This window comes from Phyllostomus discolor, chromosome 6 (assembly GCF_004126475.2).
Source record: "Phyllostomus discolor isolate MPI-MPIP mPhyDis1 chromosome 6, mPhyDis1.pri.v3, whole genome shotgun sequence".
Taxonomy (NCBI): domain Eukaryota; kingdom Metazoa; phylum Chordata; class Mammalia; order Chiroptera; family Phyllostomidae; genus Phyllostomus; species Phyllostomus discolor.
The window spans coordinates 135,348,280-135,365,748 of record NC_040908.2 but is presented as its reverse complement, the minus strand read 5'-3'; the positions used below and the strand labels follow the sequence as shown (position 1 = coordinate 135,365,748).

The following is a 17,469-nucleotide window of genomic DNA, read 5'->3' as shown; positions in this document are numbered from 1 at the left end:
GGTTGTATGAGATAATATTCAAGGTGAACTGTTAAGTGGGAAAAAGCAAATTGTAGAAACCCATCCACTTAGACTAAACGAAGTGTGCATGTAAGATTGTGTGAGTGTCTCATGGAAGATAGTCTTGCAGGAGTCACACCTGACTGATAGCAACAGGGAATGAGAACACGAGAGATGTAAAGAGGAATATTTGTCTTTAGTATGTGCTATTGCATTGTTTTAAATGTTAGTGAAGAGCACACATTAGCTTTGAAATTGAAAAAAAATAAAATAAAATGAGGTCTATGGAGTTATTGCAACTACGTGAAAGACCCCAGTACAGTGTTTGCCCCATAGATAGAACTCATTCCACAAAAGCTTTGTCATTATTATTATTATTATTATTTACTATTGTATAATGAGATAGGCCCTCAGCAAAACCAAGGTCCCCTGGTGTGTCTCTGGCACTCTCCCACCTACTCTGTTGGCACATTTTCTCCTCCTGAAGGGGACCCTGTTTCTACCGTGCCCACTCGCATCACCACCCCTTTCCCTCCTGGTGAGCTGAGGGCTTTAACACGTGACTCCTTAAGCATACCCACTCTCCAGTCAGATTTCTCGGTTCCAGCCTGACTCAGCCCTGCCACCGCCTCACTGTGTGACCTTGGGCAAGATACTGAACCTCCCTATGTTCAAGTTGCTACATTTATAACATGGGGTCAATAACTCTACCATGTCAGGTTGCTGTGAGAATTAAGTAAAATAATCCACAAAAAATTGCTCAGTAGATGGCCATGCATATAATAAAAGCTCAAAAATCATTAGCTCTTATTACAGACAGAAGAATATGGGGACCCTATAGGATGAGGGTATAATGGGAAGTGGACAGGCAGTGGCATGTTTTATCACTGGTGAGCTCTGTCCAGACTCCAGTTTGCTCCCCAGCATTTCTTTCTACCTCCAGACAGCCACATCAGGCTTAGATCCCCCGCCCACCCAGTCAGCGTCAGACTGAAGTCCAGAGCATCACCATGCCCTGACAGGTCCGCAGCCTCAGCTGCTCTGGATGCCCAGAGAGCCAGTTGGGCACATGCATCTGGGAGTTCACCTTGATCAGGTGCACTTTGCAGGTGCCCACGAAGTCAAATGGAAGCCCATCAAATGTACGGTAGTGCCGGTCGCCGTAGGCCGTGCAGGTGGCGGCGCAGGGGTGGAGAGTGCACTGGAACGAGCCTTGCTGGCACACGCTGAAACACAAGCACTCAGACCATCCCTACTCTGAATATCCCTGATGGAGACCAACCACTGAGCTCCCACTTGGGCCCTTGGGGGGGTGTTGGGGGAGGAGGTCAACAAACATCATCAACCTCCAACAGATGCCTGGAGGGTGCGGGTTGTGGATCCCTACTTTATGTAGGAGACACAGACGTTGGGGCACACAGCATGTACACATTCATGTGTGTGCACACTTATTAAGGTGAGAGGAACCCTGACTCTAGGAGACTTTCCTTGGCCTACAAGAGACACAGAGTTCAGGATAGCTGAATGACGGGGAAGGGCTTGTAGAAAACACAATCGTCTCTGAAACACCAGATCTGGAGCCAATACACGCAGCCTGACCTAAAGCTACATCACACAGCATCTTGTTCCCAGCCAGACCCCTTTGAATGGTCACTGGAATGTGATGTGGGACCAGGACAGGTATGGGTCCCACTGAGTGGGAGGCTCCATCGCAATGAGCTGGGGCATCCTGGTCCTGTCCCCTTCACCTCCCTGTCTTAGTCCACTATTCTAGCTGATGTGGTTTGGTCATTGACAGAGAATTGCAAGAGCCAGGGCTTGGGGGCCCCTGGGGCGGTGGCAGGGCTGCCTCCGTCCTGCCAACACACTGAAGGCCAGAGGAGCACTGGGACTCTGAGCCCTGGAAAGCCAGGCTGGCCCCCTACAGAGGTGTGAGGACATGGGGACTGCCAAGGAGGCTCCATGTGCCCTTCAGAGATGCCTTCTATGCCAGGAGCCTCTGAGGACATCTGGCAGGTGGCCACGGTAGGAGCTGCCCAGCCTGGTGGAGAAGCCTCAGTGATTGTTGGGATAGTTGTAAGGCCTTTGGAGGGGTCACTGGTATAATTTCCATATTTAAATGATTCACAAAGCTCAGGAGACTCTTGGCTCTTCCAGAAGCAGAGGACAGGTGGAGATTAGGAAAATAAGTTGCTTAAAAAAGAATCACCATAGACATCTCTAGGAGCCAAGCTTTCGGAAGGTGAGTTCATGTGAGTTAGGTCCAGCAGCAGTGGAGGCCTGGGGGTCGTTTAGGAGACTGAGTCTCTACCCGCTTCCTACCCCAACTGCTTGGCCCAGCAACTGGTCCCCCTGTCTGTTTCCACAGAATCCAATCCAGGTGCACACATTCTCACACATGCATGCTTTCATTATTAATGTACATTTTGTATGAAAATATATTCACATATGTACTCACTTTCATATATAGGCATGTAAATGTTCAGGGGAAAACACAAGTGCACACTTAAACATGCATGTTTGTGCACATGTAAATACAAATTTGTATACCCAGTGCACACACACATTCCCACACTTTGCATATACATGTCCCCACATACTAAATGGGTGCATATGCTCACAAATACATACATAAACATACCTGTACACATACACAAATTCATAATTGTATATATTCACTAACATATTCAGGTTCATGAATGTCCACCTGCTCAAATATGCACACACATACACATTCACACATGCACTCTGTGCACATGGGATATCTGCCTACACCTACACACTTATATAAATATGAAAACATGTTATCACAGTCACACGTGTGTGTGTACACATTCATGTACATGTATGAACAAATCACGTTCATGTGAATACTCACAAAAAACACCTCCCCAAAATTCATTCTAGGCTTACACTTATATGTAGGTAAGCCTCTACACAGCACATGCAAACACGCAACATGGATATGAACATGGGTAAAGGGGCATGCTCAACTGTGCTCAGGACCCTGCATCCCATATCCACCTCCCCACACCATCCCCCGTAAAAGCGAGAGCCCGAGTGAGCCCTCACTTACCAAGTATGGCAGGCAGATGTGACCTGGTCCCCGGGGAAATACTCCTTCCCCTTCCAAGTGCACGGGCACTCCTCTGGCAGGAAACATGCATCCCCGTGTCTGAGTAGGCTGCAGGAACAAAGCGAGCAGTGGTCAGGAGAGCACCCATCCCATTTTTGCCGTGTGTGGAGGACCTTGCAACCACCTGGATACCCTGGGGTGTTTCTCAGCGTTTGCCCTAGAAGAGACGGTTTACCCACTACCATCCTGTCCATTGAAGTTCAGAGGTGCCCTGGTAATTGGAAAAACCAGACGCAGACTTAGTTCGGCTTGGAAGTCTCTGCCGCTCATCAGGAAGCCACATGCCCCAGCCAGGCCAGATGCTAGGAGCCCCCGAGTCGCTAGCCGTGTACTAATAAACTGACCGTGGACACGGTATTGACCGTCCTACCCACATCGCTCATGGGGCGCCCAGTAGACCTGCACTGAAAGAAATGTTAAGTGGAGTTTTTCAGGGAGATGGAGTACCTCCATGGGAAGGAACAAAATTCAAAAAAATGGAAAATATGTTAGCAAATATAAAAAATTATTTCTTAATTTCTTTAAGAGAGAACAGCAATGAGAGTAAGATTTGTGTCAGTGAACTGTATATATGTTTATAACATATGTACAAGTAAAATGTATGACAGTAATAAGAACAAGGAGGAAGTAAATGAAAGTACATTGCAGTGAGTATTCTACAAAGACCGGTAAAATATTAATTCGTGGTAAATTGATAAATGAAAGATACATATAATCTCTAGAAAAACTGCAAAAATACCAAGATATATAGTTTAAAATTAATAAATGAGATGAAATAGAACACTAGGAAATAACCTAAAAGGAGCTAGAAAAGTAGAAAAACAAAGAACAATAGAACAAATAATAACAAGATGGTAATATTGAATCTAATTAGGTTGAATGCAAATGCATAAACCCTCCAATAAAAAGGGAGAAATTGTAACATCAGCTAAAAAAGTAAGACCCAACTATATTCTGTTTATAAAAGACACAATTGAAATATAAAGGCACAAAGAAGATGAAAGTAAAATGGTGGAGGAAATAACCATGCAAACACCAGTCTTAAAAACATGGACTGACTATATTAACATCAGACAAAGTAGGCTTCAAGAAAAGTAGTATTAATAGCAATAAAGGGGATATTTCATAATAATAAAAGAATCAATTTATCAAGAGAACATACCATTCCTAAATGGGTATGCAATAAATAACAAAGACTCAAAAACAAAAAAAACAAAAAACAAAAAAAGCGCAACCAAACCCAGGAGCAAAAACTCACAGAATTAACAGGAGCAAGAGTTGAATCCACAATTATAGTTGGAGATGTCAACACTCCACTGTATTGATGATAGAACAAATAGGCAAAAAAGATCATGAAAGATGTAAAAGATTGGAATAGCTCTAACAATTCTCTCAACCTAATTGAAGATTAAAGAACTCTATCTGATAATAGCAGAATGCACATTATTTTCAAGCATACATGGGAGGGTCACCAAGATGACACTATTCTGTACTATAAAAAACAATAAATTTCAAAGACTTGAAATCATACAAAGTATATTCTCTGACCACAGTGAAATTAAATTAGAAACCAGGAACAAGAGGTATAAGGAAGCCTCCAAATATTCTAAAACTTAGTAACATTTCTAAATAACCCATGGATCAAAGAAGAAACTAAGAGGAAATTAGAAAATATCACAACCAAAAAAAAAACCACATTGTATCAAAATTTGTAGAGTGCAGCTAAAGCAGTGCTTATAGGGAAATTTTTAGCTTTAAATGCTTCTATTAGAAAATAAGAAAGAAATGCAACAAAATATCTAAACTAGAAAATAAGTCCAAATTAAATTTAAAGTAAGTAGTAAGAAGGCAATAATAAAGAGAAGAGAAAAAAGAAGTAAAATAGAAAACAGAAAATCAGTAAAACCAGAAGTTGGTTCTTTGACAAGATCAATAAAATTCACAAACCAGAGAATAGATAATAAATAAATGAAAGATTCAAACGCCAGTATCAGAAACAAAGAGGAGACAGCACTGTGTATGTTGTAGATGGTAAAAGGGAAATAAGGCAAAATTATACAATGTTAAGCCAATAAATTTGACAACTGAGGTGCAATGGACAATGAAAACATCAAATGCTTATGAATAAATTCAGTAACAAATGTGCAAAAACCTTTATGTGAAAATTGAAATATGGCTGAGAGAAATTAAAGAATACCCTGTAAATCAATCGACAATAGCATATTTGTGTATCAGAAGACTCACAAGCGTGAATGAAGATGGCCGTTCTCCCCAGTTGATCTATAGATTTGACACAATCCCAATCAAAACCCCAGAAGCCTTTTCGTAGAAATTAATGAGCTCAACCTAAATTTACATGAAAACACGAAGACCCAGAAGTGCCAAAAAACTTTGAAAAACAACAAAGTTGGAATGCTATCACGTTGTGATTTCAAGTGTTACTATAAAGCTTCAGAAATCAAGGCAGTGTGATATTGGCCTAAAGTTAGAAACACAGCCAATGAAGCCAGGCCGAGAGTCCCAAACAGACAGGCCCACGTTAATACAAACAGACAGACAGGCCCACACTAATATAGTCGACTGAGTTTTCACAAAGGCGCCAAAGCAATGCAATAGGGAGAAGTAAGTCTTTTTTTTAAAAATGAGACTAGAACTAGATATCCATCAGAGAGAAATAAAATAAAACTTGACTCCATTTTACAACATATACAAAACATAATAATTTTAGACAGTTGATAGACCCAAATGTAGAAGCTAAAATTGTGAAGCTCCTCAAGGGAAACACAGGGGGCTGTCTTGGCGAACTTGGAGCTGGCAGTGATTTCTTAAGACACAGACAACACTCATTATACAGAAAGAAATGACAAATTAGGCATCATCAAATTTAAAACTTCTGCTCATCAGAAGTCTTTAGATATATTAAAACACATTAAATAAATTAACAGGCGAACCACAGACTGGAAGAAAATATTTGCCATACATATATCGGACAAAGGGCTTGCATGCAGAATATATAAAGAATTTCTACAACTCAATTTTAAAAATTGACCAAATGAAAAATGGACAAAAGATTTGAATGGACACTTCATAAAGGAAGATACACAAAAAACATGTGAAAATGTACTCATCATTAGCCATTAGGGAAATAGAAATTAAAAGCATAGTGAGCTATGACTATGTTCTCACTAAAATTAAAAAAAAAAATGAAAAAGACTGATAACACCAAATGTTGGTGAGAGTGTGCTGCAGCCAGCATGCTCATGCAGTGAGAGTGCAAAATTGTACAAATGCTTTGGAAAATACTCTGGCCTTTTCTTAGACAGTTAAATATAAATCTACCCTTGGGCCCAATTCCATGCTGACTGTGCTCATCCAAGAGAAAGACACAGCAGCCTTTTTCAAACAGCCCTGAACTGGAAACAACCCAGAAAGCCATCACCATTTGAGAGAATAAATGAATTACTGTGTATTTATGCAATGGAGCACTGCTGAGGAATAAAAAGAAACAAGCTACTGGAAAATGCAACAGTGTGGATGGACCTCAAAGACACACACTAAGGAAAGGGAGGCAGGGATCACACTGTACGAGTCCGTGGCCAGGAGGCAGACCGAGCCCACCTATGCAGACAGGATGGACAGGCGGAGGGGGTGGGGGAACCACCTGGGAAAGACACAGTGCACGTGCGAATTGTGTTCTGTATTTTAAGAGATCTGTGGGTTACAAGAGAGTATACATTTGTCAAAGCTTAGCAAACCGTATATGTACTTTGAATCTGTGAGATTTATTGCATATAAATTATGCCTCACTTTTTAAAAATTAACAAAAAAACCCCACTGAGGCACCAAAAGTTGACTGGAAGCTTCATTTCGAGGGAGGACCCACCATTTTCTTGGGGAATCCCCCAAACGTCAGTTTCTTTTAGTTCTTTGTTGTTTGGTGTGTTTCCCTCTCGGCTGGCAGATTAGCAAGGGAAGAATTCTCTTTCCTCTCTGACCTGGAGGGCAAAAGCTTTGATGGCTCCAACTTGGAGCCAAAGGCTGGGGTCCCAGCAGGCTTTAGATTAATCTCCCAGTTTTCATTCTGCCTCTCGTCCCTCCTGGTCCCCATTAAGGTCAAACCTCTGATTTGGCTTCTCTAGAAACTCTTACCACCTTTCTCCTGCTGGACAGCGCTAGGGCAGTGCCAGGGCCCCAGGGGGCGGGCGGGGGGTGGACAGTGGTTTAACTGTTCTTTACACACACCTGCCACTCATCCGCCTGTCTCCCCCGGCCACCCCACCTTCTGAGACTCCTGGAGCTTCCTCTTCCTACAGCTGTCAACACGATGTAGGTTGTTCTCGCCGGTGCGCCAGCTTCCGCTGTCAGCCTCTGCTCTGCAAGGTCAGCTTCTACACATCCACCCTCGTTCCTTCTTCAAAAAACTATCGACCCATCTTGAGCCGCGGTCACTCCACTGCTGTTCTCTTTGTCCCTGGGGATTCACACTTGATTCACTCCATCGCCAACATCTCATTGCCATTGTGGAAGGAAGCAAGGGGTGGAAATCATTTGCTTAATCCACTTAACCTTTCTAAGCCTCTATGTTTTTATGTGGAAAATGGAAATAATGACACCTCCCTCTCAAGGTCATTATGAAAATTTAATTATAGACCAGGGCACACTGCCTAGCACCTGGTAGACACACAGTGATGTTGTTTTCTTGCCCCTCCTTTCTCCATGATTGCATCAGACGCCGGCAGCGGGCTGGCTCGTTGCCTTCCACCTTCAGCCCCAGGCCCGGGCTCTCGAAGCTTCCTGAGAGGCCTTTCCTGCCACCCACCATCCACTGCTCCCTCCCGATCTCTGCAGACCTACCTGCGTCCCTGAGCATCTGCTCTGCGCTCACCACAGAGGGGAGTGTGCAAAGACCTGGAGCTTTGGCCTCTGTCCTCAAGGTGCCCTCAATCTGTGGAGCACCCTTTCCTTAACTGTTAAAGGGCCTTCCTGTTCCAAGCCCCACTCAGGGGACATTTGCAAATGCATGGGACCCATGTGAGAGAAGATGACTCTGTCTGCTCACACGCAGTTCTTACTCTGCCCCACTACACAAATGGGGAAACTGAGGTTCAGGGGTTAACGAGCTCCCCCAGAAAGTGGCCAAATCAGGATTCAAGCTGACTTGAGTCTGTGCATGTAACCATTGCGCTAGATTGCCTAGTGGCCCCAGGGCCCTTGCCGTGGCCCAGGGTCCTTTGCGGCAGCACACAGCATGCAGGGATTCTTAGAAACACTCTGGAGAGAGGCATGGGGGCCAGGGGGCCCAGAAGGTCCCCAACAGGGACTGTTGGGATGGTACTTGGGCATCATTGGGAACCTCACCCCAGCTCCCAGGAGGATACTCCCTGATGCTAGGAACTGCATGCCCTTCCTTCACAAGTTGGGACTGTACTAATTTCCCTTTAACAAACTCCCACAGAATGTGTGCAAGCTCCTCTCAGGACACTTGACACAGCACACGAGCCACTGGGCAAACACCGCAGAGGTGATGGGGGCCGAACATGGAAAGGGGGAGGGGAGCAGGTCTTCACACAGCACTACTGTGCAGTGCCAGCTCCCTGTAGCCACTGTCCCATTGGAATCTCCCAAGAACCCTGCATGGTGGCTGTTACTCCCCTCAACTCACAGAAGAGCAAACCCAGGCTCAGAAAAATCAAGTGATGTCACGTAGCTAGTGACAAACGTTGACCCTTCAGATCTCGGATGTTCTTGGCACGGTGCCAGGACCTGGGCTGAGCTGTGGACAGCCTAGAGGAGGCGAGGGCGACCTGGGTTCCTGCCCTGCTCACATGGGTCCACAAACAGGCAGTCTTGGCTTGTCAGGGCCTCCCAGACAAGAAAACTGATGGCTGAATGGCCACGGAACTTGTCAAAGGCCACCCAGCCCATGAGAAATATTCACATTCTATCCTCCTCTTCGGAGCCTAGGGATGGAGGAGGGGACCTGGCTCTGGCTTCTGAGGCCAGCCAGGTGAAAGCAACCGCTAACATCAGACAGTGCTTTAGAGCCTGGCTACTCACAGTGCGGTCCTGGCCAGCAGCACCAGCCCCTCCTGGGAGCTTGTTAGAAATGCCAAGTCTCGGGGAGAGACTTGTGTGCACGTTGACATGTGAGGAGTTCACACAGCTCAAGAGAGCACCTTTGTGGCATGGGCGCATCCCACTGAATCCTCCATCCCCAGTCCCCTGGGGGAGCCAGCCCTCGGCCTTCATCTGACAGATGAGGACCTGCTCAGAGAGCTCACACAGTGGGTCACTGGCAGACTCTGCCTTTCCAGCACACCTCTCTCGGGTCCTCTTTGCCTCTGTGGCTTTGGTACCGAGCTTGGCAGTGAAGGACCCTCAGCTCCTGACCCCAGAGGCCCTGGTTCTCCCTGTCCTCAGCCCCAGAGGCAGGCTTGTGCACATCGGGACAGTGACACAAGAGGCAGCAACAGACACTCTGCACAAGCCCCTCTGGTGGCTGGGCCCAGGGTGCTATGCAGGTTGTTGAGATCCCCCAGAGCTGCTTGTGGATGCCCTTGCCTGGGTGGGGCAGGCTCACAGCCCATGTATGACCTCTGTGTAGGGGACCAGGCCTTGGGCCTCCCAGAGCCAGGGCTCTCTTGTCAAGGAGCAGGGTTTGGAGTCAGCAGAGCTGGGTTTGAGCCATGGCTCATTTCCCTCCATCCTGCCCCTGGCCTCAGTTTCTTCATCTGCAAAGTGGGAATAATGATCCTCCCTTCCTTTCTTCCAGAGATACTATGAGATCGAAGGGGGTAATGATATTAAGGTGTTTTATAAATAACAAAGCTCCAACTGACTAACTCTTCCATCTCCCACCCTAGGAGCCCAATCCCCTCACCCCCTCACTTCCTTAGGCTGCCAGGCCTGGCCCAGGACTCAAAGCTGACCACTGGTCTCTGCAGAGGCTGAAGGACACAGCCCTGAAATGCCAGGTCATGGGATGAGACACCCAACTGTCTTCTCAGCCCAGACCTGAAGCAAGACCAGCATCAGGCGTGAGAGCTGACAGAGCTGGGCCCGGGGTGCCTGCAGCCAGCTCAGTGCACAGAGCAGCCACAAGGCCACCCACGCAACACGGCACATGTGGATCTCACAGCTTTAATGGCACCGGGAGGGACACCAGGCAGGCCTCTTTTTTTTGATAATTACAAGGGCACCAGCCTTTCACCTGAGGGCTCCGGCCAGACCTTCGCAGGGAGGGAGGCTGAGAGCTGAAACAAGGGTTTCCTCTCTCACGGCCTTGCATCCACTGCCGCACACCTGGCTCTGCACTCCAACTTCGGCGTCTCGTTTAACCCTCACAACCAGTCAAGGTGCTAGGTATTACTGTGATTCCCACTTTACAGATGAAGAACAGTCCCAGAGAGGCCAGGTCCCTCCCTTATCCAAGGTCGCATGTTGGTGATAAGCAGGGATGGGTAGCATTCACTTCAGGGTGGCTCCCCAGCTCCTGCTCTCTCCCGGACTCCTCCCTGGCCGTTCTGCCATCACAGGCCAGCCCTGGGCTGGTGTCTGCCTGCAAAGCCGTGTGAGGTTTTCCCGATCTTATTCCATCTCATGGTCCCAGAGTGCGAAACCGTGGCAACACAGATACACACCCCTGGGGACAGGCGCAGCCCGAGAGGCAGGGGCCACGGGCCGGCACGCTCAGGTTCAGCAGCTGCTGCTCGCACGTCCTCTCTCTGCTCAGCTCGGGGTCGGTGTGCAGGTCACTGCAGTTCACGAAGACCTGGCCCGCAGGGCAGGCAGCAGCTGAAAGAGGAGAGTCTGGGGTCTGGAAAGAGTTTGGACACAGCAGGATGCTTAGAACACCTGGTGGGCTCCTGGGTGGCAGGGTTGGCCAGGGAGACCAGGAGGCCTGGCATCTGGGAAATGCAGGGGTAGGTGGGGCTCTGATGGTTTTTTGTGCCCTGGTTTGCTCCTGAGGCCTTCCTTGGGTTCCCAGGAGCACATCACAGGGAGAGGGAGGGGTGTGGGGTGTTGCACGACAGGGCAGCCACCACAGCCACCGGGACCAGTCACTGAACATGTCCTTCCCACCAGCTACCGTTCCGGGCGCTTCCCGTGCATTTTCTTACTTAACCCTGCAACGACTCTGGGAGGTGTTCTTATCCCCTGTTTTCCCATATAATGGAGAGAAGCCATTTCTGCCAGCAAAAGGCACGATCAAAGTGAGAGGAAGTGCTCCAGAGGGCGAGGAGGGGAGCCGAAGCTTGGGTGGCCACGCAGTGTGGCAGGGCGGCCAGAGGACTTCTAAAGCAGGAAGTCAGTTTTTCATGACCCACATTTTTGTGACATAAACCTACTCTCCCTGAGCCTTCAGTCAAGCTGGCCAAGTGCACTCTTATCTGTGAGAATGACCTTTTTTAGGGAAATCAGTAAAAGGGGGCTGAGTGTCATGCCCAGCCTGGGATGGAACAGAGAGAAAGGAAGAGCCACAGGAGGTAAAGTGAAAGTCCCAGAGAGGCATAAATCTGAAGCCAGAAGCTACAAAAGGAAAATGCTTCCAGGGATGTGCATGAAACGTGGGGAGAACACAGGGACCGGGGTTACATACAAAACAGCTAACAAAGGCTCAGGGAGGTGAAGTGAGCTGCGCAGGACTGCACAACTAGTGAGTGCTGGGCAGGATTTGAACCCAGGGCAGCCCAACCACGGCAGCCCTGCCTTTGCCACCTGACATGTGATTATTCCCTGATCCCCTCTGTCCTGATCTCCATCCTGAGTGGCCTCCTCTTCCCCAAGAGGCCCTCCCTGAAGACTCCGGCCTTCTGTTCTACCACCTCCAAGCCCCTCAGGCTGGCCTACCATGGTGCCCCCTCACCCCCATCTCGTTGTCTGGGGACATCTCAAAGTCCCAGGCTACCCTCCCCATCTCTGGGACCCCCACTTCAGGCACTCGATGGGGCAGAGAGTCAGCCTCAGTAGACATGTGATGGCTCAGACTGAGGAAATCCAGGGCCAGGGGAGGCCAAGGGACTGTCCGGTCACCCTGCTGGCTGCCCTGAGAGAGACAGAGCCTCAGTCCCTCCCAGCGAAGCAGGAAGGGCAGCCAGTAGGGTGGGGCCAAGGCTGGGACAGGATTTCTGGATGCCACCCCCCAAGCTGGAGTCTTTCCGGAGAGAAGGCTCAGTGTAGGGCAAGATCGGGGGTGGCCTCTCCCCATCCCCGTCTGCCCTGAGCTCCCCACTCTCCTCTCCATAGTCCCACCACTGCGGACAGAGCCGGAAGAGGCCCTTCCCTCCAGGCACCCTTACCTGGGGCTCTGCTGTCACAGCTCATGACTCCCTCTTTGCAGTGGCTGCAGAGAGACAGGCACAGGGGTCACTGCAGAGCCCAGACACGGCACCCCCAGTCACTACAGGACCCAAAGACCCCATGTCACTGCGTGCAGATCTGCAGGGCTCAGACGGGCACCCCCATTCCCCGTCCCTGGCTCCCGGTGCAGGGCGGGGGGTGTCTCTTCATGGAAAGTTCTGCTCAGATGCACTTTCTTCAGTCAGCAACTCCCGTCGAAAGAGAGGACAGCAACAGGGCCCCCTAGGGAGCTCACCAGTGGCCCAGAGAAGGAATGTCGCTGTCTCCGGGGGGATAGTCCACTCCTTGGAAGTGGCAGGAACACTGGTTCCTATGAAACCCAGAAACAGAGACAAGTGAGCCAGCTCAGGGGCTGAGGCAGAGACCGCCAAGGGCAGGCACCCACTCCTCAGCCAGCCAGCGGCATAAGGACTCGGAGAGAAGTAGCGACATCAACTGTGACATGTGACACGTCTCTGGGAGTGAAGAAGCCAGCCTGGCACTGGTGACAGAGGTCAGGGCTGGGTCCCGGATTCGCAGGCCATCCACCGAGCTTGGACACGATCAGCCACGCTGGTGCCCACGCACTCCCGCAGCCAGTCCCCCTGGGTGTGGAAACAAGGTCGCGCTTCCTGAGCCCATGCTGTGCCGAGGACAGGGCCTGCGCCCCCGCATCAGTCAGGCCCACTCAGCATCTGCCCTGACCGCTCAGCGCCTGTGCCGTGCGGGTTGTTACGCATTTGAGCACCAGGCTAGACCCTCCAGACACGTCATGTCATCTGCTCTTCACGGGGGTCCTGTAAGGCAGGGGCCCCTATGCTGTCTTTCAGTCACTCTTTGTGGGTCATCTGAGGTCAAAGGCTGCCTCCTCCTCACACATCTCCCACAGCACCTGTGGGCTATGGCCAAGGGCAGGCCTTGGAGTGGAGCAGAGCAGTTGAGGGCTAGAAGGGAAGTCTGAGTTCATCCAACCCCGGGGCTTCCCAACCACCTTCTCCAGCAAACCCCGCCTCCACCATATAACCTGCAGAGGCTCCCCTTGTTGGCAAATCACAACATGGGTGGGTGCCCATCTGCATCTCCAGGGAGGATTCTGTAGTTTCAAAAGGCCTCTGAGTGATGCCGATACACCCCCAGGAAAGCCTCTGTCTCCAGCCCCCATCACTCAGTCGAATGTGATACAATTTTACAGACGAAACAGGTCTGGAGACCATCAAGGGCCTTGCCCACCAGCCCTGGCATCAGACCCGGGATGTCGCCACCTCCCACCCTGCCTTCCCTCCACGCTGCGACCATGGCCACAGCCAGCCTCAGGGCTGTCCCCTATCCCTCTGTTCGGAGCACTCTTCTCTCACTTCCCTCAGGTCTCTGCTCAAACGTCACCTCACCAGAAAGGCCCTCCTTCCATGCTCCTCTCGGGTGACATACAGTGACCGCTCCCCACCCGAGGACGCCTAGTCTCGTTCTGCTTTGTTTGGCTTCCCAGCTCTTACTACCACCAGGTCCATGACGTGTCTGTTCACATGTCTGTCACCTGCCTCACCACCCAGAATGCGAGCCCCACGAGGACAGCCCCCTGTTTTGTTTGCTGCCGAATTCCCGGGTTCTAGAAATGTCTGGAACACACGATGCGGTCAAGAAATATTGGTGGAAAGAGAGGGGAGGCGGGGCAGAGGCCCTCTCGGCTCTGCGGGATTGCTCTGCCTCGTGGTGAAGCTGGGCCGGAGTGGCCTGAGAGCCCAAGCCAAGGAGAGGGGCCTGGAGGGGGGTCCAGAGGAGGGAGCCCCCACCCGCCCACCTTATGCCCCAGGGTCTGCCTGTGGCTGTGAGACGAAGCAGGGACAGGAGAGGCCCAGTCAGGCTCCCCAGTCTCAGATGCCATGGAGACCCCGGGCCTCCTCACTGACCGCCAGAGGCCACGCCGATCTACTCGCCTGGGGACACAGAGGTCAGCCTGGGTGTCCAGGTAGGTGTGGGGTGGGCAGGCACAGCCCTCCACACACTCGTCCTCACTGAGGTCGCCACCACAGTCCTCGGGGCCGGCCAGGTCCTGGCAGGTCTGTCCACACGGGGCCACACAGGGGCTGTACTCCTTGGTGGCCTCGCAGGACAGTGCTGTAGGAGAAAATGGAACCATGTGTTGTCTCCCTCGTCCCCACAACTGTGTAGGGTGGGCTCACCAACCTGACGAGGAGGAACTGAGAACCAGAGAAGATTAGACATACACCCAATGTCACACCGCAGGTCAAGGCCAGAGCTGGGACATAGACCCAGTGTGACTCTAGAATCTCACTGCCTCCCCCCATGTCAGACAGGCAGATCGGCAGGGCTGGGCCCCACCTCCAGGTTCAGCCTGGAGCCTGCCGGGGGTGCTACTTTTCCTTGGCAGGGCATTCCTCTTAGGTAATGGGACTGGGGGAGGGTGGAAATCACTGCCCTCTCACAGCCATACACCCACCCCATCACATACACACACATGCGCACACACACGTGCACACACAGGTACGTAAACACACACACACTGGCCCTCTCATTTCCACCTTGTAACACACTGGGGCGGTGAAGACCAGACACGCCCCCTACAGCAGCCTCTGGTCCAGAATGCCCTTTGTCTGGACGGGGCTCTTTTTATCCGGCCACCGCATCTCCCACTGACGCGTGTCTCCCACATCCTGTCGGAGCAGGCAGACCCGCTGAGACTGTCAGGCTCACTTGTTCTCACTAAGGCTGCACCTCAAAGCCACCTGGGGAGTTTTGTCAAATGGGGGGGGGCCGGCTCCCTCTGGCAGATACCATTGTTTTCATTGATACTGAGTGCAGCCTAGACACGTGCATTTTTAAAAAGTTTCCGTGGTGAGTCTTCAGCGCTAAGAACCACTGAACCTATCCAATCACCTCTGGGGAAACTTTGGCTCAGAGAGGGGCGGGACCTTGCCAAGGACACACAGCAATTTCCTACAGGGCTGGGATAGAACTCAGGCTTCCTGACTCCCAGTACCATTACTTTTTCATTAACTCAACAAACCTCTTCCTAAAGCGTACTGAGAGTGGGGCCCTGTGCTGGGGCCCAGGGCACAGAGACAACTCAGACACGGGGAGGCATGAGGCCAGGGTGGGGGTGCAGTGGGTAGGGGCCAGCTCACGCCCATTGAGCCACCCATGCACCCGAGGGCCATGGAGACAGTGGTCCTGAGAAGGCTCACCTAGCTCTGACTGCAGTGGTGGCAGTGGGGTGGTGAGAGGTGGGTGAATTTGGGGTTGACAGGACTGAGAGGACTTGGAGATAGGCTGGAGGTGAGGGCAGGACAGGAGTCATGTGTCACACATCCCAGGTGTCAGGCTGGGTGACCGAGGGGGTGGGGGCCCTTGGCAGAGATGGAGCACACAGGAGAAGCCATTTGGGAGGCAGGACTCTGAGGCTGGAGAACTGTGGGACATCCCAGTGGAGGGTTTGGGGAACAGGTGGGCACTCAGTCTGGAGCTCAGGTTCCTCCAGCCCCCCTCACATGGGTGCACAAGGGTGGGGCACTCACCACAGGCTGGCAGGTGGGCTCGGAAGTCGATGGGGAGCCCGTGGCGCCGGCACAGGTGGGCGTAGTGGGCCAGCGTGGCGCACAGGCAGGGTTGCCCACAGCGGCAAGCGTCCCGACGGCACTGCTCGAAGTAGGGCACGGGGCTCAGGTACAGGGAGCAGGGGGCGAACAACTCCTCCGTGAGCACGCTGCAGGCCTGCACCGCGTAGGAGGCTGGAGACGGGAAGCACAGGAGTGAGGGGCCAGTGGCCTGGTTTGCCTGGTGCCCTAGGCCCTGCCCCTCCCTCCCTCCCACCCCACAACTCTGGGGACTGGGTGTGTGTGCGTGCACCCGTGTGCATATGTGACTGGGAGTGTGTGCACATGGTTCTGTGAGTTTGGGTGTGAATATGTGGCTGGCTGTGTGCACTGTGTAAATATCTGTGGAGGAGTGTGTGTGTGTGTGTGTGTGTGTAAAGCACACGTGCTCATACAATACATTCTACCAGGCATGAATCTGTATGCTAGGAGACAGAGGAGTGAACAAAACAGACAAAACCTCTGCCCCCGTGGAGTGCATGCTCTTGTCGGAAAGACCATCACCAAACAATTTATGTGGGGAAGCAGAAGGTGAAGAAGACTCTAAGGACAGAGAAAGCCAGGAAGGAGGACAGGGGCTGCAAGGTGGGGCAGGAGGGGCAGCTGCGGTTTTAAATCAGGTGGTCAGGAGGGCCTTGGTGGGGACATGGTGCCTGAGCAAAAACGACAGAGGAGAGAAGTGTGTTCACCGAGGGACGAGCACCCCAGGTGGAGGGAACAGCAAGGGCAAAGGCCCGGAGAGGAGAGCAGCGCTGGTGGCTAGTGGAGCAGGGAGAAGAGCAAGGAGGCCAGTGGGGCTGGAGCAGAGTGGAGGGTGGGCGGAGGGGGGGGAAGCAGGTGAGATATAAGGGGGATGGGCAGAGGCTGCAGGGCCGGGTGAGGCCGCTGTGAGGACTTGGGCTTCGGCCCTAACATTGGGGACCCAGTGAAGTGTGTGTGTGTACCTGACAGTGGTAGAACATGAGGCTTCCTGCCTGCCACACCCTCACCAGAAGGGAACCCCGGTTTCCAGCACTCGGTGTGACCAGCATCCTCGTGCCCAGAGTTCCCACCTCCCCGCTCTCAAACCAGTCCTGCCCACCCTGCTCTCTCCCCGCCCTCCCCCACCTCACCGGCTTGCAGGTGCACATCACAGGGGTCCAGTGGAGAGCCCGGGAGCAGTGGGGAGCAGGCGGACAGTGTTTTCCAAGAATTGCCAAAGAGTTGTGGGGTGCTCTCAGGCACACCCACAGGGGACCTGTAGCCATGACATAGCCACACTCACATGCTTGTGCATGTGGACATCCAGCGTACACCCAGGTAAGCACCCACCTGATCATGTACACACACACACACCAAGCATGAGCACACACTCAGGGGCACACTCAAAGGCACAAATGTACC

The 17,469-nt window shown here is 51.4% G+C and overlaps 1 protein-coding gene across 1 annotated transcript in view; it reads right to left on the bottom strand.

Moving 5' to 3' along the window:
* OTOG (otogelin) overlaps positions 1 to 17,469 on the bottom strand; it is a 72,719-nt gene that overhangs the window by 37,487 nt on the left and 17,763 nt on the right. Inside the window, exons 18-25 of the mRNA XM_036029998.1 lie at positions 17,199 to 17,323; positions 16,009 to 16,221; positions 14,410 to 14,590; positions 12,732 to 12,806; positions 12,436 to 12,479; positions 10,777 to 10,930; positions 3,077 to 3,184; positions 1,088 to 1,226 (exon numbers count right to left, since the gene is read on the bottom strand). Of these exons, the coding sequence (XP_035885891.1) occupies positions 1,088 to 1,226; positions 3,077 to 3,184; positions 10,777 to 10,930; positions 12,436 to 12,479; positions 12,732 to 12,806; positions 14,410 to 14,590; positions 16,009 to 16,221; positions 17,199 to 17,323 (1,039 nt within the window). The remainder of the gene's footprint in view (positions 1 to 1,087; positions 1,227 to 3,076; positions 3,185 to 10,776; positions 10,931 to 12,435; positions 12,480 to 12,731; positions 12,807 to 14,409; positions 14,591 to 16,008; positions 16,222 to 17,198; positions 17,324 to 17,469) is intronic.